Raw genomic sequence first — 21,444 nt, forward strand, 5'->3', positions numbered from 1 at the left:
GGAGGTCAAAAGCCAGCTCTACCTTTCAAAACTATGGATTTGATCAACAGAGATACCAAAAAGCCAGAGCTAAGAAATACAAGATTACTAAAATCAAACCCACCAAGACAAAGGAATGATCTTCCCTGCTCCAAAACATGGCAAAAGACAAATACATAGCTAAAATAGTCACTAAACAATCTATCCTTACTTCTATTTGCACAGTAAAGATTGCACCCCAAGGCAAATACTTAAGATAGTAATGAGAAACATACTGGCAAAAAGAGGCATAATGAAGAATGAAGTCTTAGCTATAACTCTATAGATGATGCCATCAGGAAACCAGGAGCCAGGCATGATGGTACATGCCTGTAATCCCAGCTACTTGTGAGGTAGAGATAGGAAGATCAAAGTCAGCCTTGGCAGAAGTGAGCAAGACTCTATTAAGCCACGCATGATAAAGCACATCCGTGAATCACAGATACTCAGGATATAGAAGTAGGAAGACTGCAGTCCAACACTGGCCCCCTGGGCAAAAGCAGGAGACACTATCTGAGAAACAAAATAAAATTACAAAATGACTGGCGGTCATTTTGGCTCAAGTGGTACAGTCCCAGCCTATCAAGCATAAGGCCCTGAAGGAAGATTTCAATCCCCAGTACTGCCAGAAAAGAAAGAAAGAAAGAAAAACAACAACAAGAAGAAGAAGCCAAGTTTCTGACTAACCCCTGCTTTGAGTCGGCCTGGCATTTTTTTTCTCCCCACACACTGGCTCCCTTAAATTCATGTGTAAGAATGAAGATACTCATGGCTATACCAAGGTGCTTCTGTCAGATTCTCTGCTAGACAGGCAAGAGCCCACACAAGCAGTAACATGCACATTTGCCCCACAGCCAGCTCAGCCCGTCATACATGGCCCCAGAAAGCTTCCTTGCTGTGCCCTTTTTTTTTTTTTTAACAGATGTCGCTGACCTTTGATGATCAATTCCTGCTGACAGTTGCAGAGGACGGCTGCCTGTTCACTTGGAAGGTCTATGATAAGGACGGCCGGGGAATCAAGCGAGAGAGGGAGGTGGGCTTTGCTGAAGAGGTGCTCGTGACTAAAACAGACATGGAGGAGAAGGTAAGAACCAACTCTAGGGAAGAGGGATGTGCAAATTCCTTTCCAGACTGCATTCAGCTTCCCTAAAGGAGGAGCATCTCGGGTCCTCTGCAAGCCTGGCTGTTGCCTGCCCTGCCGCCTGACTGCCCTGCCGCCACCATGACTGCCCGCACGCTGCATGCACACCGTCAAGCTGTCCTCCATCCTCTGCCACCGTCTTTCTATCTCACGAGCCTCTCAACTAGACGCTTGAAAATGGCCTACGTTTTTAAAACTCTCGATCTTCTGGTGTATTTATTAATATCTTAAGAGTGAGGCCTAGCCTAGCCACCTCGGGCTCAGCCTCACAGTGAGAAAGATGTAGTCCCAGGCAAGAATGAAACAGACATCACCGGGTGTCAGTGGCTCACATCTGCAGTCCCAGTTACTCAGGAGCCTGAGACCTAAAGATCATGGTTCAAAGCCCATCCAGGCAGAAATGTCTATGAGACTCTTATCTCCAGTTAACCAGTAAAAAGTCAGACTGGAGGGGTACCACCAGTGGTAGAGTGACAGCTGAGCAAGAGAGGTTATGAAGCCCTCAGTTCAAACCTGAGTACCACCCAGAAAGACAAAGAGAGAGAGAGAGAGAGAGAGAGAGAGAGAGAGAGAGAGAGACCTGCACTGCATTTTCTGTGAGCAAATAGAAGGGAGGTTATATAATCCTACCTCCTCAGGAGGCTGAGATCTGAGGATCATGGTTCAGAGCCAGCCAGGGCAAGAAAAATCTGTGAGACTCTTATCTCCAATTAATAACAAAAAAAGCAGGAAATGGAACTGTGGCTCAAGCCTTGAGCTCTGTGCTAGAGCAGGAGCCATGTATACAGTTCTCCTTGTGTGACACATAGTTTCTAGCACTTACTACTCACATAGAAGCCACTCAGTATTTACAAAATTGAACCGACCAACCAAGTACCCCAGTTGTGTCTGTGAAACATAATAATTGCTAGTACATGAAACCGTCCCTAAAAAAAACAAAAGGGAGGGGGGTAACACTGTCTAGGGGGAGGTATATCCTTTGCCTGGCTTATATAGCTGTAAACCCCGCTGGTGTTTTTTTTTTAGCATTTTCAAATTAATTAAATAAATGTAAAATAATGGGCTGAGGTTGTGGCTTAAATGTTAGAGCACCTGCCTAGTGAGCATGAGGCTCTGGGTTGAAACTCAAGTACAGACAAAACAAATTTAAAAGAAGTATTTAGAAAGCATTCCTGAACGTTATACCTATGCCTTTGAATAACAAAACCATTGACTCCTAATACCCAGCATTTGCCAGGAAGCAAGCACCATGCACCTTAAATCATAAGTAATTCTGATTGAAATCTCCCAACACTTCTATAAAGAAGTTACTGTTCTCCAAACCCCTCCCCCTTCCAGAGCAGGTTTCCAGTCACGGTGCTGGTAAGTAGTAGGTCCAGAATTCAAATCCAGATTTAGTCCACAGCCCATTCTTTTAGATACTGTACCAAGGGAACCTCCTTCCCGTTGATGTAGTAAATGTTCCAAAAAGTGTTTTGTAGAGACTTGAGCATACACTTTTGGACAGAACTCCTTACAAGAGAAGCTACATGTCTGACTCATGGAGAATCCCAGAGCCCTTCACTCACTGCCACTTAGCAAGAACCTAAGTGTGTTTATTGAAGATCATCAGCTAGCTATTAGGTATACACAGTTGAAAAGACAGATGCGGATGCTCACAGTTGAGTGGGGAGAGAGATGGTGAAATTGTCAGGACAGTAATGCAAAGCAGTCACAAAGCAGGATGATAGGCCACTGGTGTTTCCTGAAGATCCCTTCTAGAGATCTCTAGAGCTTTCTACATAAAAGTCAAAGAGAGGGGGAAGAGACACAGACAGAAAGACAGTCAGACAGACAGACAGCTTCCTGTGTCCCTGTGGCAGGCAAATATGGCTGGCTTCTTCTCTTTTCTTCCTGGATGGCAGGACAAGAGGGCAAATAGGAGATGCAAGACTGAACTGAAGGCCTGACCACAGTGACCAATTAGGCATGAAAGCTCTGCTACCAAGCTGGAGGTCTACATGCTGCCTACTTCCTGACCCTCCCTCCTCTCTCAGAATCCACAAGACCACATGCTAATCATCCACTGTAAATCCTCTTATTCTTCCTTGCAGATCCTTGCCTATCTCCTTCCCTGGCTCCCTCTCTACCAGGACCCTAAAAGTCATACTTTCCCAGCCCTGGTGGCTCACCTGTAATCCTGGCTACTCAGGAGGCTGAGATCTGAAGATCACAGCTCAAAGCCAGCCCAGGCAGAAAAAATCTGTGAGAATCTTATCTCCAATTAACCAGTGAAAAGCCAGAAGTAGAGGTATGGCTCAAGTGGTAGAGCACTATTAATTTAAAAAAAACAACAATTGAGCATTCAAGAGCCTGAGTTCAAGCCATGCCCAACCCTCAGGTAAATGGCAGGGGTGGCATCTCCAGCCATCATCCTCTCACCTCCCTCCCACCCCACACCCAGTCTGGCCCCACTTTTGCTAAACGTGCATTCTTCAGTCATTATACACTTTTCTGCCCCCCTCCACCCTTACCTCAGCTCATCTCTCACCTGGACTATGCACTCATTCCCCAACTCATCATCACAACAGTCCACGTCCAATGCAGCCTGCGCTGTGCAATGCCATCAGAAAAGCCCTGGGACAAAAAAAGAAAAAATCAGCTTAATCATGAGACCTTGTAGACCCCAGATTAAAGTCACAGGTTTAAATATTCTCATTCATCTACTGTGAACACTCCTGATTCTGTTTCCTTCCTCCACAGGCTCAGGTTATGTTGGAGCTAAAGACCCGTGTAGAAGAGTTAAAAATGGAGAATGAGTATCAACTTAGACTAAAGGACATGAATTATTCTGAGAAAATTAAGGATCTCACAGACAAGTTCATTCAGGAAATGGAGTCCTTAAAAACTAAAAACCAGGTCAGTCTGAGAACCCTGAATGAACAACCACAAGTCATAAACAAACTACTCTGAGGGTGGCTCTGATCAATTGAGATGCGTAGAATAATGTTCAGTGACAAATCAGTCAGAAATGTATACAGAAAGGTGCTATGTAGAAAAGAGCAGAGGACAAAATTTTCCCTCTTGAGTTGTATTAATTAGGTATAACAAGTAAACACAGAAAGTAGATAACAATGCATTTATCTCCGGAAAGCTAGGTTTATGGATAATTTATATTTTCTTTCTATTTTTCTATCAAAATTTCCAAATCCCTTACAAACATTTGTGATCAAGGAAAACTTCTTTTAAAAACAGAATAACTTGGTGATACAATGCCCTGGGTTTGATCCCAGTATCATGAAAAAGGGAGAGAAGGAGAGAGAGAAAGAGGGAGGGAGAATAAAAACACAAGACTTTAGAATATTGATTTCAAGGCCAGATGCTGGTGGCTCATGCCTGTAATCCTAGCTATTCAGGAAGCTGAGATCTGAGAATCACGGTTTGAAGCAGTACAGTCAGGAAAGTCTGTGAGACTCTTCTCTCTAATTAACCAACAAAAAACTGGAAGTGGTACTGTGGCTCAAAGTAGTAGAGCACTAGCCTTGAGTTGAAAAGCTCAGTGACAGCATCCAGGCCCTGAGTTCAAGCCCCATGACTAAAAGAAAAAGAAAGTTTAGGTCAAATTGTTTTTGTTTTTTGTTTTTTTTTGGGGGGGGGGGTCCAGTCGTGGGGCCTGAACTCTGGGCCTGGGCACTGTCCCTCAGCTCTTCAGCTCAAGGCTAGCGCTCTACCACTTGAGCCACAGCGCCACTTCCGGCTTTTTTCTTTTTGCTTATGTGGTGCTGAGGAATGGAACCCAGGGCCTCAGGCATGCAAGGCAAGTGCTCTACCACTGAGCCATCTTCCCAGCCCAGGTCAAATTGTTATAACCTATTTATAGTGAGATTTGGTATAGGAGTCTCCAAGCCTCTTTTTGTCTCCACTAATCCACCTGTCCTCTCATCCAAATACCCCAGTTTTTTTCTCTTTCTTTTGTTTTTGGTTGGTCAGGGGGCTTGAACTCAGAGCTTGTGTGTTATCCCTGAGCGTTTTTGCTCAAGGCTAGTACTCTATCACTTTGAACCACTTCCAGTTTTCTGGTGATAATTGGAGATAAGAATTTCACAGACTTACCTCCATGGGTTGGCTTTGAACCACAATCCTCAGATCTCAGCCTCCTGAGTAAGTAGGATTACAACTTGAGCCACCAGCTGCATGCCCAGTTTTTTTTTTTTTTCAAGAGATGTTTCTTCTGTTTTGTTACCTCTATGGATCAGAGACTTTGGCTGCAAAATCCCTGACTCACAATGTTACTAAGTCATTCATTTAGTCAGCAAGCATTTATCTGAGGTCATTCATATGCACAAAATTAGGTACTGGGCCAGAACTCCTGGCCAACAGGTGTCCTGGTCATTCAGAAAAAGCTCTTCTTAGAAGTTTACACTTTGACATACTTAAAGAGTTAGAAGCAAAGTGCAAGTCACATCATACCTACAAGGACACAAATGAATTCTTACATTTTCACCCCCAAATCTATTTGATATGCCAAAACTACTCATTACGGACAAACCCGTTTAATAGCGAGCGTACAAACAGGAAGTGCAAGAACATTTGGGGTGAAATATAATATGTGTAGAAATGATCATGTTGTTGCTCCATAGAACAATGTTTAGTGTGAAATAGAAACCTGAAAAAAAAAATCTTTGTGAGTGAAATTTACGAAGTGTGACTTGTGAAGTTGGTTCTCATCCCATGGGTGCCTTGAGCAGATGCATAGATGAAAAAAAAATGTGACTGTGTTTTAGGTTTTGAAAACAGAAAAAGAAAGACAGGATATAGCTCACCATGAGTATATCGACGAACTCCTAGACAAACAAAGCCGGGAACTGCAAGACCTGGGTGAGTCCATGGAAAGCCACATGGCTAAGGAAGACCTGTGAGACCTGGAAGGGGACAGGCTAGGAGTGCAAGCCCCCAGACAACAGAAGTCCCAGGGAACACGACCCTATAAACAGTCCACGTTGACCCCTGCCAATCACTGTGGTTTTTTTCATTCCTGCCTATTTACTCATTCCCAAAGTACATATTAAACACCTACTGCATGCCTGTAGGAGGTAATGGAAAGTCAGGTTTAGAGCTCAGATGGGGAACCACCTTGGTCCTAGACTCAGCACTTACTTGCTAGGTGCTTTAAGAAGTCACTTAACCTTACCAAGGTTCATTTTGTTCTTCCTTAACATGGAGGTACTAATTCCTATTTTGCATTCTCAGGACATTTTTCTTGGCCATGACCCTTCAAATGCTACCTCTCCCACACCTTCCTAAAAGCCTTTCTGCCCTGAGTGGCATGGACTTAGTTTGGCCACCTGGAGAGCTGCGGAATAGGAGCAGGCATAGAGATGAGGCAAGCGCTGAGAGAGATCAGGCAGGCCTTGAACTTGGCTCTGGAGGTGACAGCTCCAGCCTTGTGCCCCTCGGGCTGATGCTGCTCAACCACTATAACAACTTGCCCTCTTTCTTCCCTTCAGAATGTTGCAACAACCAGAAGTTGCTTCTAGAATATGAGAAGTACCAGGAACTGCAGCTCAAGTCCCAGAGGATGCAGGAGGAATATGAAAAACAACTCCGAGACAATGATGAGACCAAGAGCCAAGCCCTGGAGGAGCTGACCGAGTTTTATGAGGCCAAGCTGCAGGAGAAAACCAGTCTTCTGGAAGAGGTACTTTTGGGAGCCAAGCTCTGTGTCTTCCTTTCCAGAGGGAAGAAGAGGGAGGGCAGAATTAAAGAGTCATTCAATGCTTTATCAAGTAGCTACTGTCTGCCAGTATGTGCTGTCCATAGGGAATTCAATTGGGGAGGGGGACAGTATGAAATGAAACCTTTCTGCTCTCAAGAAACTTACATAGAATGGGAGAGACAATGAGTAACTTCACAAATAAAAACAAAAATAGAGCTGGATACTGGTGACTCCCGCCTATAATCTTAATTACTCAGGAGGCTGAGATCTAAGGATGTGGTTTGAAACTGGATCAGGCAAGAAAGTCTCTGAGCCTCTTATCTTCAATTTCCTAGCAAAAAAAGCTGGAGGTAGCCAGTGCTGGTGGCATGATCTAAGGATCATGCTCTATTGAAAGCCAGCCTGGGCAGGAAAATCCATGAGACACTTATCTCCAATTAACCACCAAAAAAGCTAGAAGTAGAGCTGTGGCTCAAGTGGTGAGCCAAAAACCTCAGGGACAGTGGTGCCCAGATCCTGAGGTTAAGCCCCAGGACTAGCACCAAAATAAAAAAAATTTTAAGTTGGAAGTAGAGCTATGATCCAAGTGGTAGAACTCTAGCCTTGAATAAAAAAGCTAAAGGACATGCCTAGGCTCCAGTACTGGTGTGTACACACACACACACACACACGCACACACACACACATACACACACACACACAAAACTACATATATATTCATACATATAGTGTGAGTATATATGTTATATTTTTATATTTATATATAATTTTATTTATGTATAAAAATATTTTATGAAGTATAAAACATAATTATGATATAAAATTACATATAGGTTATCATTACATCTGTCACAAGTTCTGTGAAGGAAAATTACAGGAATCCGGGGTATTGGTAAAGATCTGGAGGTGTTGGTAAGAGGGTGGTTGTAGTGGTAGAGCCTGAGGCCTGGCTGGCAAAGAAAGAGTCCATCTGTCATCGGGATCCTCCCCCATTCTCTAGGAAAGGCCTCCGTGCTGCTCTTACCCCAGCACAGGAGCATCATGAGCCCCTCTCCTCATGACATCTACCCCACCCCCACCCCCTGTCAGGCACAAGAAGATGTCAGGCAACAGCTGCGGGAGTTTGAAGAGACCAAGAAACAGATCGAAGAAGATGAAGACAGAGAAATCCAGGACATCAAAACCAAGTATGAGAAAAAGCTTCGGGATGAAAAGGAATCCAACTTGAGGCTCAAAGGAGAAACAGGCATCATGAGGAAGAAGGTATGGGGGCTGTTCCCCCAGAGAGATCCAGGGGCAGGCCCAGGAAGCAGAGAGAGCCCTGGGTGGCCAAGCAAGAGTCATGTCCTCCCCTCCAGTGAGCAGGTTAGGATAAGAACAGTGCCAGGTGTGCCTTTAGGCAGACATCCCTGCTGCTACATCCTTTGAAGGGACCTCATCCCTTTTCCCAGCATCCTTTTCCATAGGGCACACACTGCTGGTTGCTCTGGGCTTTCACTTCTGGGGAAGTAGAAAGTGACAGAAGTGGGAAAGAGATTGAGATAGACAATGTCTTAGCCTGGAGCTACCCTGCAGGCATGGTGGATCCTGTTTGAATTCCTGAGGATGGAAGTATAAGCTTGGATAGAGAGGTAAATCTGATCATTTTTTATTCACTGATGATGGCTGTGACTCATAGATTTGCTATAGTTAATTATCTAGCCCTAGAGAAGCCGAGAAATCACACCCCCATGGAGTCTAGGGGACATCATACCTTCCCTTCTCAAACATGGCTAAGATGGCTCACTAAGTAAGGTCCAATCTCTGTGACCTTTGTAGGCCACTGATCACAACCTTCCAAGGTCTGTGTGAACATAGAAGATCCTGAGTCTACTCAGAAAAATCAGCTCAGAAGCTTGCTATCAGAACAGGCTGGGAATGGGGCTTGGAAATCATCAGGCGGAATACTCTGTCATCCATTTGGCCTGGGAAATTCTGAAACAATCTCAGATTCTCAAGAAATTCCCTCTCACAAACAAACAAGAAAGAGTCAGGCATAGTGGCATATACCTGTAATCCTAGCACCTGGGAGCCTGAGGCATAAGGACCAAGGAGAGGCCATCTTGAGCTATATCTTGGGACCCAGACTTAAAAACAACAACAGAATGTATTTCTCCCCCCCCCCCCCCCCACCGCATGCCCCCCACCCCTACCCAAATGCAAAGATGTTGAGTGCATGGTATTCTCAGGGGAGAAGCATTCAGCCCGCAGCTGGCCAGTGTTAGGGAGCTCTTTGGAAGGAGTGTGGATAAGCTCAAAGACCCCCGTGGTCTTTCCTGTTGCTGTTTGTATCTTCAGTTCAGCAGCCTCCAGAAGGAGATCGAAGAGCGAACCAATGACATTGAACTTCTCAAGGCAGAACAGGTGAAACTGCAAGGAGTCATCAAGTCTCTGGAGAAGGACATGCTAGGCCTCAAACGAGAGATCCAGGAAAGGGATGAGACGATCCAAGACAAGGTGAGGGTTTGTCTTGCAGCCTCTCTCACCCACAGCCCTGGGAGAGAGGGCCTCCAGTCTCTTGGAGCACATGTATTTGACTTCATGGAGGAGATGGCACTGGAGTGATTACTGCAACACATCACACTCAATTCTTCCAACAGCTCAGGAAACTGAGCTCCAGGAGGTCAACTATTCTGTCCCAAATCACAGTTTGTAAGGGATGGGTTGGGTTGAATCAGCTGATGCCAAGGGCCTTCATATTGCCCTATTCCAGGTATCCCAAGGTGTCTCATCTCCATGGACAGGGGGAGCTTACACACTATATGGCTCACATGGGCCTCTTGGCCAGAGAAAGACTCCTCTAGAATTGGCTCTGTAGCTATTGGGTACCCCAGGAAGCTAGTACCACTTTGGAGGATCCCTTTCCACAAAACACTCACAAGACAGATACACATTCTGAGGTATACCCCCTCACTCTCCAGAATGAACTATCCTCCTGAGCCAATCCTAACTCCATGTGTCCTCATCATGAGCTCTGCATCTGGTATCTTAGCCAGGCAAGGATTCCCCTGTGGTCTGAGCTCCACCATTAGATAAATAGGTCCCTCCCCCTCCATTTACCAAGGATTACTCATTGGGCAACTTCTACAAGCCTTCCATTCTCACCTTAAAATGAGAATGAGACCTATCAAGAAGAGCTTGTAAGGTTTCACTGGAATAGCAGCTATGTGCCATTTCCACATAGACAGGATTGGGTATGAACCTGAAGCTCTCTTTGGTTTCTCAGAGTGAGAATTGACAAGGACAGACGAAGGCCTCCTCACCTAGAAAATTGTACCGTCTCCTAACATCCTTCCTTCTTGTTTCACATCCCCTGTCCCCACCACCACAGCAGCCAGAGTACAAATATATAACCATGTCATTCTCCCCCTTACAGTTCTTCAGTGCTTTCCCCTGGCCAACAGCAGCGGTCAACAAACCTTTCCTGTAAAAGACTAGTCGGTAAACATTTTAAGCTTTTCCTGGCCATATGGTCTCTGTCTCAACGAATCAACTCTAGGTACCATATGTGAAGCCACCCATGAGTAAATGATGATAAATAAATGAGCTTGGCTATGTTCTGATCAAAATTTATAAAAATAGGCAGCAGACCAAATGAGGCCCATGGGCTTAGTTTGCTAACTCTTGGCCTACAGGATAAATTCTGAGCTCTTTAGACCAACATGCAAGACCATTCATTGCCTTCCACCCTCTCCCCAGCCTCAGTTCCCATTTCCCCCAACACTCAGGCAAATTATTCTGAGTACCCTTAATATATAGCTGGCCTCTGAAGCTCCCTCCTTCACAGCTCAAAGTTATAATTATATACACATCTACTTCCCACTAGTGTTTTCTCCTTAAGAACAGGTATTGTATGGGACTGAGAATGTGGCTTAGTGGTAGAGTGCTTGCCTAGCATGCATGAAGCCCTGGGTTGGATTCTTCAGTACCACATAAACAGAAAAGGTTGGAAGTGGCACTGTGGTTCAAATGGTAGAGTGCTAACCTTGAGCAAAAGAAGCTCAGGGACAGTGTCCAGGCCCTGAGTTCAAGCCCCAGGACTGGCCAAAAAAAAAAAAAACAGGAATTGTGTCATACATACATTCAGAATTCTAATACATGGCAAAAGATCCTCAATCAGTAAAACACAGATGGTTGGATGGATGGATGACTGATGAACAGATAATAGACTGACCCATATCACAATCACTATTAGTGTACAGTGAATTACCTGGAAACTTAGTTTTCAGATTAAAAGCAACAGCTGTCTTATTAGGCCAACAGATTCTGTGGATCAAGAATTTGAACAGGGTTACAATGGAATGGCTTGTCTCTATCCCTGATGTCTGGGGCCTCAGCAGGGAAGACTGAGGGCTGACTCAAACAGCTAGAAGCTGGGAGATCAACATCCAAAGGGGCTTCTCTCACACAGTGCCTGGCACTGTGGCAAGGATGGTGGGGAAGCTGGGTGCAGCCAGGTGTTTCCACCGGAGCCCTAGGTGTGCTTCAGTCTGGAGGGTTCTGTATGGACTTCTTGCAGAGCAGATAGCCTCCAAGTATTCCATAAAGTTCCTTGACCTTTCTGATGTAGCCTGGAAGCAACCCTTTGCTTGAGTCACAAACAAGTATTAAGTCCAGCTAGATATGCAGGCGGTTTGCGGGGGGAGGGGGGGGGGTGAGTGGGAGGAGGGACTGCTTTCCACTGCCAACAGAGAAGCAGGACAGTCTCAGTGGGAGGGCTACAGTGTGGGGATGGGGGAATGCAGCTGTCCACAGCCTGTGTATGAAAGAGTGCGTGAGCAGCCCGGCAGGGAAGGAATCATGCTGCAGCCTGTCTCCCCAGTGGAGGGAAGTCTGTGGCCTCATCCATCGGCAGCCTCCTCAGGACTTGAGCTCTTGAAAGGGATTCCACTCAGCACCAGGGCTTTGTGATAGCTCCCACTTCTTTCTGTATTTCAACCCCCAGGAAAAGCGAATTTATGACCTGAAAAAGAAAAACCAAGAACTAGAAAAATTCAAGTTTGTGCTCGACTACAAAATAAAGGAACTTAAGAAACAAATAGAACCTCGGGAGAATGAGATCAAGGTGATGAAGGAACAGATTCAAGAGGTGAGAAGCCATCTGCCACACCTGGCCTCTCAGACCTTCTCCCCCCCTCCCCCCCCCCCCCCCTCCCCCCCCCCCCCCCCCCCCCCCCCCCCCCCCCCCCGCCTCATCTCATCCTCTAATTGCCACCTGGCCCCAGGGGAGTGACTGAAAACTCTTCTTGTAGCTCCTCACTGCTCTCTGCTTCAAAAGGTAGGTGTGGCCTCATACTTCACAGACCAAGAGTCCAGCTGAGGGCTGAGCTCCCCCACAGCAAAGTACTTTGGGATTTAGCTTGCTCCTTGGGGAGACGCAGCAGTTGAATGTTAGGCCACCAGAGGGCAGTGTGTACTCAGCCAACAGACTCACCAAGCACCTGGGTGGTTCACAAGGTATTTCACAAGAATGTTGGTGTGGAGCTCCAGGCCCTGTGCAAGGTGTTTAGACTTCACTTGATAAGGAATCGGAAATCTTCAAAGCCTCTTAAGCTCAGAAGTGGAACAATTCAGAATATGTTCTGGGAAACAGGATGAAGGTAGAGAGGAGAGCTTAGCAGCAAGACGAGTAGACCAGGGCTTCTGAGAGGCTGATGATGTACCACATTCCCACTTGTGCCCTGACTCCCCCACATACTGCATTTCCTTATACCATGTGTTCACTGGGCAGGAAACAGCTCATGGTGGGGATTTTGGTTGATGGAAAGTTGAATTCTTGATTTCCATCCCCATATCCTCTTCCTCCATTATTTTTTTTTCCTTCTCCAATTTCTTTTTTTAATAAATGGGACCATGGTTTCCCCCAGGTGAAGATAACAATGTAGACATCTTTCTTGACTTCCCTTCTCATAACTCCATAAACCAAATCTAACAGCATCTCAAGAAGACTAGTGGAGGGCCGGGGTGGTGCTAGCCCCTTGAAATCTCTGCCCTCGTCTCTCTCCTCATTTGATATTATATTTGTCAGCTGGATTTAAGATTAAGTCCACAGAAGCCAAAGGTGTGGCTCAAGTGGTAGAGCACCAGCAAAAAAGCCAAGGGAATTCAAGCCCCAGTAATGGGGTGGGGGGGAGGAGGAAGAAGCAACCCTCTGCCAGGGGAGAAGGGTCCAAACCTTATCATTTTAGCTTCTACTTGCCTATTTGTTCACCCTGCACAAGGCTTCTCAAAACTGTTCATGTTTGGGGGTGGACAGTTCTCTGTTGAGGGGGTGGGGAGGCTAGTCTGTGTATTGCAGGATCTTTAGCAGCACCCCCATTCTCTGCCCACTAGATGCCAGTGGCACCCCTTGTTTGCTCAGGGTGTTAAAAATCAGGAATGTCCCCAGAGATTACCAAATGTGTCCCAGAGGACAAAATGCTTTCTCCACTGCCCCTACCCCATTGAGACTACCTGAATGGGAAAATTTGATGGAATTTCCTCTCTGAGAAGGGGGGCGGGGGTGTTTCCACATTCTAGGCTCATCTTCTGATCTGACTTTCAGTCAAATACTCACATTTCACATATTTCACACTTTTTCTGTAAACCTATTATTTATAGTCTCGGAGTACTTGGAGGAGGCTTTGCCCTGAGGCAGAGGGAAGAACAAAGGTAAAACTATAATCAAGGGATCGCTTCCATTCCAACCCAGTTTGTCTCTGCTGACTTAGGATGGCAGAGAAAAAGGCTGATCCGCTACAGACACTCAGACTCCACCTTAGGAACCCCACAAGTTGGAGAAACCCTTTTCTTCCACCTGCCTGACCTGGACTAGCACACTGTCAGCCCTCACCTGAGGCCCAGGGACAGCCTCCTGGCCGCTCTGCCAGGCTCTAGTTTTGTCCTTTGTGTCAGATCCTCTGACACACCAGTTAATTCCTGCTGCTTCTGGTAAAAAGCCCTTCTGAAGCTGCTGGGGCTTTCAGGATGAAGATCAGATTGCTCACCTTTTGAGTTCTTGCCCCTGGGTACTGTATGACCCAGCTCAGCAGCCCTCTCCTGCCCGCCCTCCTCCCTCCTCCTTACCTGGAACCTCTGTGGCCTGCAGAAATGCCTGGAACTGCCTGTGCCTCTGGCTGTTCTCTGCCTCCATTTCTGTTTCCTTTTTTCCTCTAATACTTACTTTTCCTCCAAAACCCAGCTAAAGAAGTCTCCTAGGGTGCCACCTGTGTGCTCCACAGGGTGCCTTCTATCAGTCACTGACAGCCTCGCATTTCTCCTTGGCTTCTCACTTCTCCTATCCCTCTGGATCTGACTACCCTACACTATGCCGCCTCGGAACAGCGAGTTGTTGCTCTAGCGGTGCGGTGACCCCGTGGCTGTGTGTCCTCTACAAGTCAGCTCTCCAGAGCGCTGCCTCTTTACCTCCCCAGAGGCAGAGCATTGCAGTCTCTCCTCAAGTCCCCACCAGTGCTCCCTTTGCCCCCACATTTGCCACTCATCAAATACTCATTGAGCACCATCCTTCTGCCAGACACCTTATTCTGTCTAGTAAAACGCCATGAGCAGATACTTCCTCCAGAGGCTCCCCTTCATGTCCAGAACATGGGGGGTGACCCATTAGGGGCTCCTGGTACCCTAATGCTAAGAGCCTTGAGACCCAGCAGAGGACCAGGGAAAACCTCAGGGGTCACTCTACCTAGCCACAGAGGAAAAAAAAAGAAAGATGGGGCTGGGAAGGTGGTTCAGTGGTAGAGCGCTTGCCTTGCATACATGAGGCCCTGGGTTTGATTCCTCAGCACCACATAAGCAGAAAAAGCCAGAAGTGGCGCTGTGGCTCAAGTAGTAGAGCACTAGCTGTGAGATGAAGAGCTGAGAGACGGTGTCCAAGCCCAGACAAAAAATAAAATAAAATAAAAAAGAAAGAAAAAAAGCTGCCCTATTCCCTCAAAATAGTCAATGAGCCTCCCGATTAACAGGAATAGTAATGGCTAACAGAGTTTGTGTATAAATCAAACATCACCTTTTGCTTTGGGCAGGAATCAGGGCTACTGAAAGTATACACACGTATAGCTTCACCCTGTTTAGAAGTTCCAGCTATCACACAGACATCTTTGGTTAATACAAATCAACAATGAAAAGAAAATCTTTCAGCTCACTGGTGGTTTCTTCTTTATTTTTTTTCCTTTTAAAGACAGAATACCTCTCTGTTGTACTTTCTTTTTCTTTTCTTTTCTTTTCTTTTTTTTTTGTCGGTCATGGGGCTTGAACTCTGGGCTTGGGTGCTATCCCTGCGCTCTTCAGCTCAAGGCAAGTGCTCTACCACTTGAGCCACAGCACCACTTCTGGTTTTCTAATGGTTTATTGGAGATAAGAGTCTCACGGACTTTTCTGCCCAGGCTGGCTTTGAATCACGATCCTCAGATCTCAGCCTCCTCAGTAGCTAGGATTACAGGTGTGAGCCACCGGCGCTAGCTTTTCTCTTTTCTTTCTCTGTTCTTCTCTCTCTCTCTCTCTCTCTCTCTCTCTCTCTCTCTCTCTCTCTCTCTCTCTCTCTCTCTGTGTTTTCTGTTGTACTTTTGAACAACTTTTCAGGAGAATGATACTGAGTTTGCCTACTCAGCTTTTTCCTGTTTTACACTTTCAAATTGTGTGCTTTAGAATCAACCTTAAACTTTCTATTTAGGATGACTGTGGTCAATTCTGTGGTAAAGCTTCAGTCACATAACCTCACAAAGCAAAGAGGAGGAGGAGGAGGAGGAGGAAGAGGAGGTGGTGGTACTTTTCTTGAGAATCCTGCTTCATGATGAACTTAAAACTCTAGTACTTGAGAGTTAAGTAGTTCGAAGGAATTCAACAAAAGGGAGGAAGTTGGACCCTGGTGGCTCTTACCTGTAACCCTAGCTACTGAGTTCTGAGGATCTAAAGCCAACCCCGGGCAGACAAACTGGAGAGATTCTTACCTCCCGTTAATCAGGAAAAAGCAGAAAATAGAGCTATGGCCCAGGTGATCGCGTGCTAGCTTTGAGTACAAAAGCTCAGGGGCAGTATCCAGGTCTCAAGTTCAAGCCCCAAGCCTGGCACAGAACAAAAGAAAGAAAGAAATCTTCATGGAATCTTTGTGGTAAATGAAAGAAAAGGTGACTGGAAAGGAAAACTTTCCAGCCTAGCCATAGACACACATAGCCCTGAGTTGAGACACATCAGGAAAGGAGACAGAAGAACTTTCAGGATGGCAACAACTAAGAAGAAAGGTTTCATCAACCAGAGAGTGCAAATGAGAGTGAGAAAAAATAGGCCTTGGTACTTGGTACTAGGGAATATTTCCACCAAAAGTCTTCGGTTCTCAAATGTAATTTCCATTCTCTTACTTTCTGATTTTCTACCTCTTTTTCTCTGGTTCCCCAAAGATGGAAAGCGAGCTGGAGCGTTTCCATAAACAGAACACACAACTGGAGCTGAACATCACAGAACTGTGGCAGAAACTGAGAGCCACCGACCAAGAGATGCGCAAGGAGCAACAGAAGGTGGGAGGGTTTGCAGAGTCTGGCAGTGCTTGGAGGCAGAATCTGGCACCTGCCTGCAGTGGGCAGCTGGCTTGTTGGAGAAAGAACCAGCCCACTGCCAAGATGCACTTCCTGTTTTAACTCACACTCTACTTGGCCACAACCCTGCCTGGTTTCAGGCCCAAGCAAATTTCTATGACAGAATTCATCTGAGACTATAAAATGACTCGGGTGCAGTGACCAAGAGGAGAGGCGCTGGTTTCGTGAGAACATTTTGAGTCTTTGGCTTCTTTAGTCTAGGGGAAAATAGCACCAGAGCAGTCATTTGTACTCAGTGGTTAAAGTCATTGAACACCAAAAACAAAACTATCAAGACTAGAAGAGCCTCAGACATCATCGATTCCTATGTCTATATTATAAGGAAAGTATGGGCAGGAAAATATGGAGGTTAAGAAACTTCTATCATTTACCAGGAATGGCTCACTCCTGTAATCCTAGCTATTCAGGAGGCTGAGATCTGAAGAACATAGTTCAAGGCCAGCCCGAGCAGGAAAATACGTGAGACTTTTTTTTTTCTTTTTTCTTTCTTTCTTTCTTTTTTTTCTTTCAGTCATGGGGCTTGAACTCTGGGCCTGGGTGCTGTCCCTCAGCTCTTCAGCTCAAGGCGAGCACTCTACCACTTGAGCCACAGCACCACTTCCGGTTTTCTGGTGGTTTATTGGAAATAAGAGTCTCGTGGACTTTCCTGCCCAGGCTGGCTTTGAACCACGATCCTCAGATCTCAGCCTCCTGAGTAATTAGGATTACAGGCATGAGCCACTAGAGCCCAGCTGAGACTCTTATTTCTAATTAGCCACCAAAAAGCTGGAAGTGTGGAGCTGTGGCTCAAGTGACAGATGGAATGAAAAAAGCTAAGGGGCAGCATCCAGGCCCTGAGTTCACACCCCAATACCAGAAGGAAGGGAGGAAGGGAGGAAGGAAGGGAGGGAGGAAGGGAAGGGAAGGAGGAAGGGAGAAAGGAAGGGAGGGAGGGGAGGGAGGGAGGGGGGGAGGGAGGGGGGGAGGGAGGGAGGGAGAAGGAGGGAAGGGAAAGGGAGGGAAGGGAGGAAAAGAAAAGTGTAAGTGTACCAGCATGCATAGCTAGCTAGCACACGTGGAGCCAATCAAGTCTTCTGGTCCTAGGCCAGTACATAGCTAGTGTTTATTGAATCAGAATGAATTTTCCCATCCTCCACATCAAACATTTACCGTGTACTAGATAAAACTAGAAGTTGCAGGGTTACAAATGGGAACAGATTCTAATCCTTTCACAAGCTGAAGATGCTGATAGGCGATAGGTGGCATGTGCGTGTTAGAGTATGAAATAGAAACTTAGGGGATGTGGATAAAGGGCTAAGGGAGCAAAGGAAAAGAAGGGAGCCTCCCTAGGTCAGGGATCACAGATCTGCCTGATTCTCCAGGATCCTCTTCCCCCTGTTCACACAGTACTCCTGACTGTCAAGAGGGAGAAAGGGAGCCCTGGCCAGAATATACTCTCTGTCTTGGCTCTAAAGTAACACATATGGTTGTATGAGCTTCCTTTCATCCAAGGCCTGTAGCCCTCAAAGGAATCCAGAGCGATAAAAGAAGCTATGTGCTGTCTCTTAAGGATGATGCACCAGGCCACTTAGCTTGTTCGGGCAAGGGACCCAGCCCAGCCAGGTACACCAGAATTTCAGTACTGTCCCACTTAGCTGTGTGCTCACCTCAGTCTCCACGCCCAGTGGGCCCCCTGATGGTCAGTTGTAAGTCCCGGACGAGGGGACTCTTGTTCCTTTTTGTGCCCTTAGCCTCTGGCTGTAGCCCCTGCTTCTCCACCTGGAACACACCTTGCGGTGGCCAGACTAACTATCTCTGCTTGCAGGAGCGGGACTTGGAAGCGCTGGTCAGACAGTTTAAGACAGACCTCCACAACTGCGTGGCATATATCCAGGAGCCCCGCTTGCTGAAGGAGAAGATCCGGGGTCTCTTTGAGAAGTACGTGCAGCGGGCAGACATGGTGAGCTCAGAATTCTCTTCCTGCCCTGCCCTGCTCTACGCTCCACACCTCCCCTCCCTCACTGAGAACTCCCTCGGCCCCACCAGGTGGAGATTGCTGGGCTCAACTCAGACCTGCAGCAGGAGTACGCCCGCCAGCGGGAGCATCTCGAGAGGAACCTGGCCACGCTCAAGAAGAAGGTGGTCAAGGAGAGCGAGCTGCACCGCAGCGACTACGTCCGCATCATGCAGGTACCAGCATGGCGCACATCACCAAGCTCCCTGGGAAGCTCAGGTGGCAGAGATCCAGGATCTCTCAGAGACCACCCATCCTCCATGCTTCCCAGACTTCCAGGGGACCCTACAGCCAAGGGAGGACCCTCGACCCCTCCCTCTGACCTCCCAGAGCTCATTCTGACTGTGCCTGTGACCAAAAGCCTTTCCTTGCCTATCTTACTTCACCAGGCATCCCTCTTTCCCTTCCATGCCCGTCTGTATCCACAGCGAACGTGTGTCCCTGCCTCGCTCCCCTCATGGCTCTCCATCCTTTGGGACTTTGGTCCAGGTCAGCTTTCCTCAGACACCCTCTCTCCTCTCTCCTCTGGTTCTAACTCTTGTTTCACTTGGCTTTGATTTTGCTGCTTTTTTTATTCTGCACTTCACACCTGCTGGGACATGCCTGCCTCATCTCACTTTTCTGGTGCCCCAGGTCCTACCCTTATCTCCTGGTTCAGAGCTAGCCACACCCACCTGATTTAGCATCCGTCAGATATCAGGCGCTTACTACACCCATCTCCCAATCTCTTCACTGGGGCTCTTCCTGGCCCCATTATCAACACCCCCACCTGAGCATGGTATCAAGATTGCCCAGCAGGCTTCTGCTTGTATCTCAGTATCGTCTGAGGCAATTAATATGAATTAATATCAAAAGAGAGCATCAGAATTTCATTTATGAAGTATGTACCTCTTTATATTGACATTCCTTTAATGCCCCAATTAAAATACTGGAATGGGGACAGGTGGCAGTTAGATTAAAAGCCACACCCTAGGCTGGCCAGTCCATACCCAGCAGGGGAGAGCACACTGCAATTCAGGCCAGACACAGGCACAACTGACCTCATGCCATCCTAAAATTGCCCCTACCTCCATTAAACCATTACCTTACTCTGAGCCACAAAAGCAGGTGGAGGCCCAAAAAGAGGCACAGTGGGTAAGACCCTTAACAGCAGCCACATACAGCTATTACTAAATGCCTCAAGTGTCCAGAGCAAGGAGAGGTCCCTGAGTCAGATGGGCAATAAAATCTGGGTGACAACAGGAGCAGTTATCAACTGGTGACCAGCTGGGCTTTCATCCATGCCCTGCCAGCAGCACATAGGCCTGGGAATCTTCCACAGGCTGGTCCCTTTCTCCATGGCAAGCAGACACCCAAAGCAACTGCCAGTCTCCTACGCACAGAATCCAAAGAAGTAAAAAGGTCGAAGCATCCACACAGGGGCAGGCAGCTTGTTCTCGCTATCTCCCCCACTCCCATTGCCCAGAGGGTACCCAGCTAGGGTGGAGGTAGGTAGCAGAGGAAGGCCAAGCAGGGCTTGTGCCCAGCCCTGCCACTCCCTGAGGTGGGCAGAGGGAAGCAGCCACATAGGAACCCTAGCAGAGCAGCATTGTAATGCCATGTGCTGTACATTGCCGTGGAGCCAGAGAAGCAACTCAGACAACTGCAGAGACAAGAAGGAGACCCAAGGCGGGGCCCCAACCAGAAAGATTCTTACTACTGATTGCAGAGGACCTGAGGAAAAGATTTGACTTTCAAAAACCTTAGGAAGATTGTGTGTGTGTGTGTGTGTGTGTGTGTGTGTGTGTGTGTGTGTGTTTTCTATGCCTGCCAGTACTGGGGATTGAACTCAGGGACTCCCTGTTCCACTTGGCTTGTGCCCAGCTTAAGAAGATGTTTTGAAAAGGAAAATTTCAAACCACCAAAAAGCCAGAAAGTGGAGCTGTGTCTCAAGTTGTATACCATTAGTCTTGAGCACAAAGACTTCCAGGATGTGGGGGATAAGTGAGCACTGTTGTTGTAGAGACCTAGATTACACTGCTTCCACTGATCTTTGTCTAGGAGTCCATGGGTGAAATCCTTACCCTCTCCAAGAACACCATGCTCATCTGGAAGTGGGGCAGAAAGACATCTACCTCAGTGGCCACCATGAGGATCAAGCAAGGTGCCCAACTATAAAACACTAGGAACTAGCTCAAAAATGTCATTTCCCTTTCTTTTCTCTCTGCAAAGAACTTATTCTAGAACCAGTGGAAATCCAGTGAGAGAAACAGTCCACCACATCATGAGCCAGGGGTGCCTATGGCCTAGAGATGGGGGTTGGGGGGGGGGTGTTGGGAGGAGAAACAGCATGCCTTACTTCAGACCCCCAGCTGGGTGCCTCAGCACAAGCTAGAGCTGTAGATACAGCTACTAGAGCCCCAACTAGCTAAGGAAGGCTGAGATACACATGGTATCTGAGAGCAACTCATTAGAAAATAATTGAAATAACGAGGCCACTGTCTCATCTGTATAACCAGATAGGAGCTGGAGGCCTTTCCATTCCATTCCTCGGCACCCTTACAGATTAGGAACTAAGAGTTGCTATGAAATGCAAACATCTAGGACACACATTTTATACATTTGGTTCACATTTTTTGAGGGCTTCTTACATAAGGAGCCATGGAGGATTCCAAGATAAGTATAAGAATGTTCTATCTTTAGGGAGTTCTTTAAAAGAATTGGTCCAGGTACAATGATTGACACCTATAATTGATAGGTTCACACCTATCTCAGTTACTCAAGAGACTGAAATCAGGAGGATCAAAGTTCGAGGCCTGCCAGAGCCAAGACTCCATATTAACCAGTACAAAGCTAGGCACCATATCATCTCAGTTACATAGGAAGTAAAAATAATTAGGGTCATGCTAGTTCAGGCAAAAAGTAAGATCTTATTTGAAAAGTATTTGGAATAAAAGGGGCTGAAGGTTTGGCTCAAGTAGTAGAGCACCTGCTC

The 21,444-nt window shown here is 46.8% G+C and overlaps 1 protein-coding gene across 1 annotated transcript in view; it reads left to right on the top strand.

Moving 5' to 3' along the window:
* Cfap57 (cilia and flagella associated protein 57) overlaps positions 1–21,444 on the top strand; it is a 59,256-nt gene that overhangs the window by 27,968 nt on the left and 9,844 nt on the right. The window contains exons 12-21 of the mRNA XM_042677355.1: positions 941–1,102; positions 3,902–4,057; positions 5,923–6,016; positions 6,646–6,836; positions 7,944–8,117; positions 9,192–9,350; positions 11,839–11,982; positions 16,283–16,399; positions 18,282–18,416; positions 18,503–18,646. Of these exons, the coding sequence (XP_042533289.1) occupies positions 941–1,102; positions 3,902–4,057; positions 5,923–6,016; positions 6,646–6,836; positions 7,944–8,117; positions 9,192–9,350; positions 11,839–11,982; positions 16,283–16,399; positions 18,282–18,416; positions 18,503–18,646 (1,476 nt within the window). The remainder of the gene's footprint in view (positions 1–940; positions 1,103–3,901; positions 4,058–5,922; positions 6,017–6,645; positions 6,837–7,943; positions 8,118–9,191; positions 9,351–11,838; positions 11,983–16,282; positions 16,400–18,281; positions 18,417–18,502; positions 18,647–21,444) is intronic.

Source organism: Dipodomys spectabilis, unplaced genomic scaffold (genome assembly GCF_019054845.1).
Source record: "Dipodomys spectabilis isolate Male_0828 unplaced genomic scaffold, ASM1905484v1 ptg000002l, whole genome shotgun sequence".
NCBI classification, from domain to species: Eukaryota; Metazoa; Chordata; class Mammalia; order Rodentia; family Heteromyidae; genus Dipodomys; species Dipodomys spectabilis.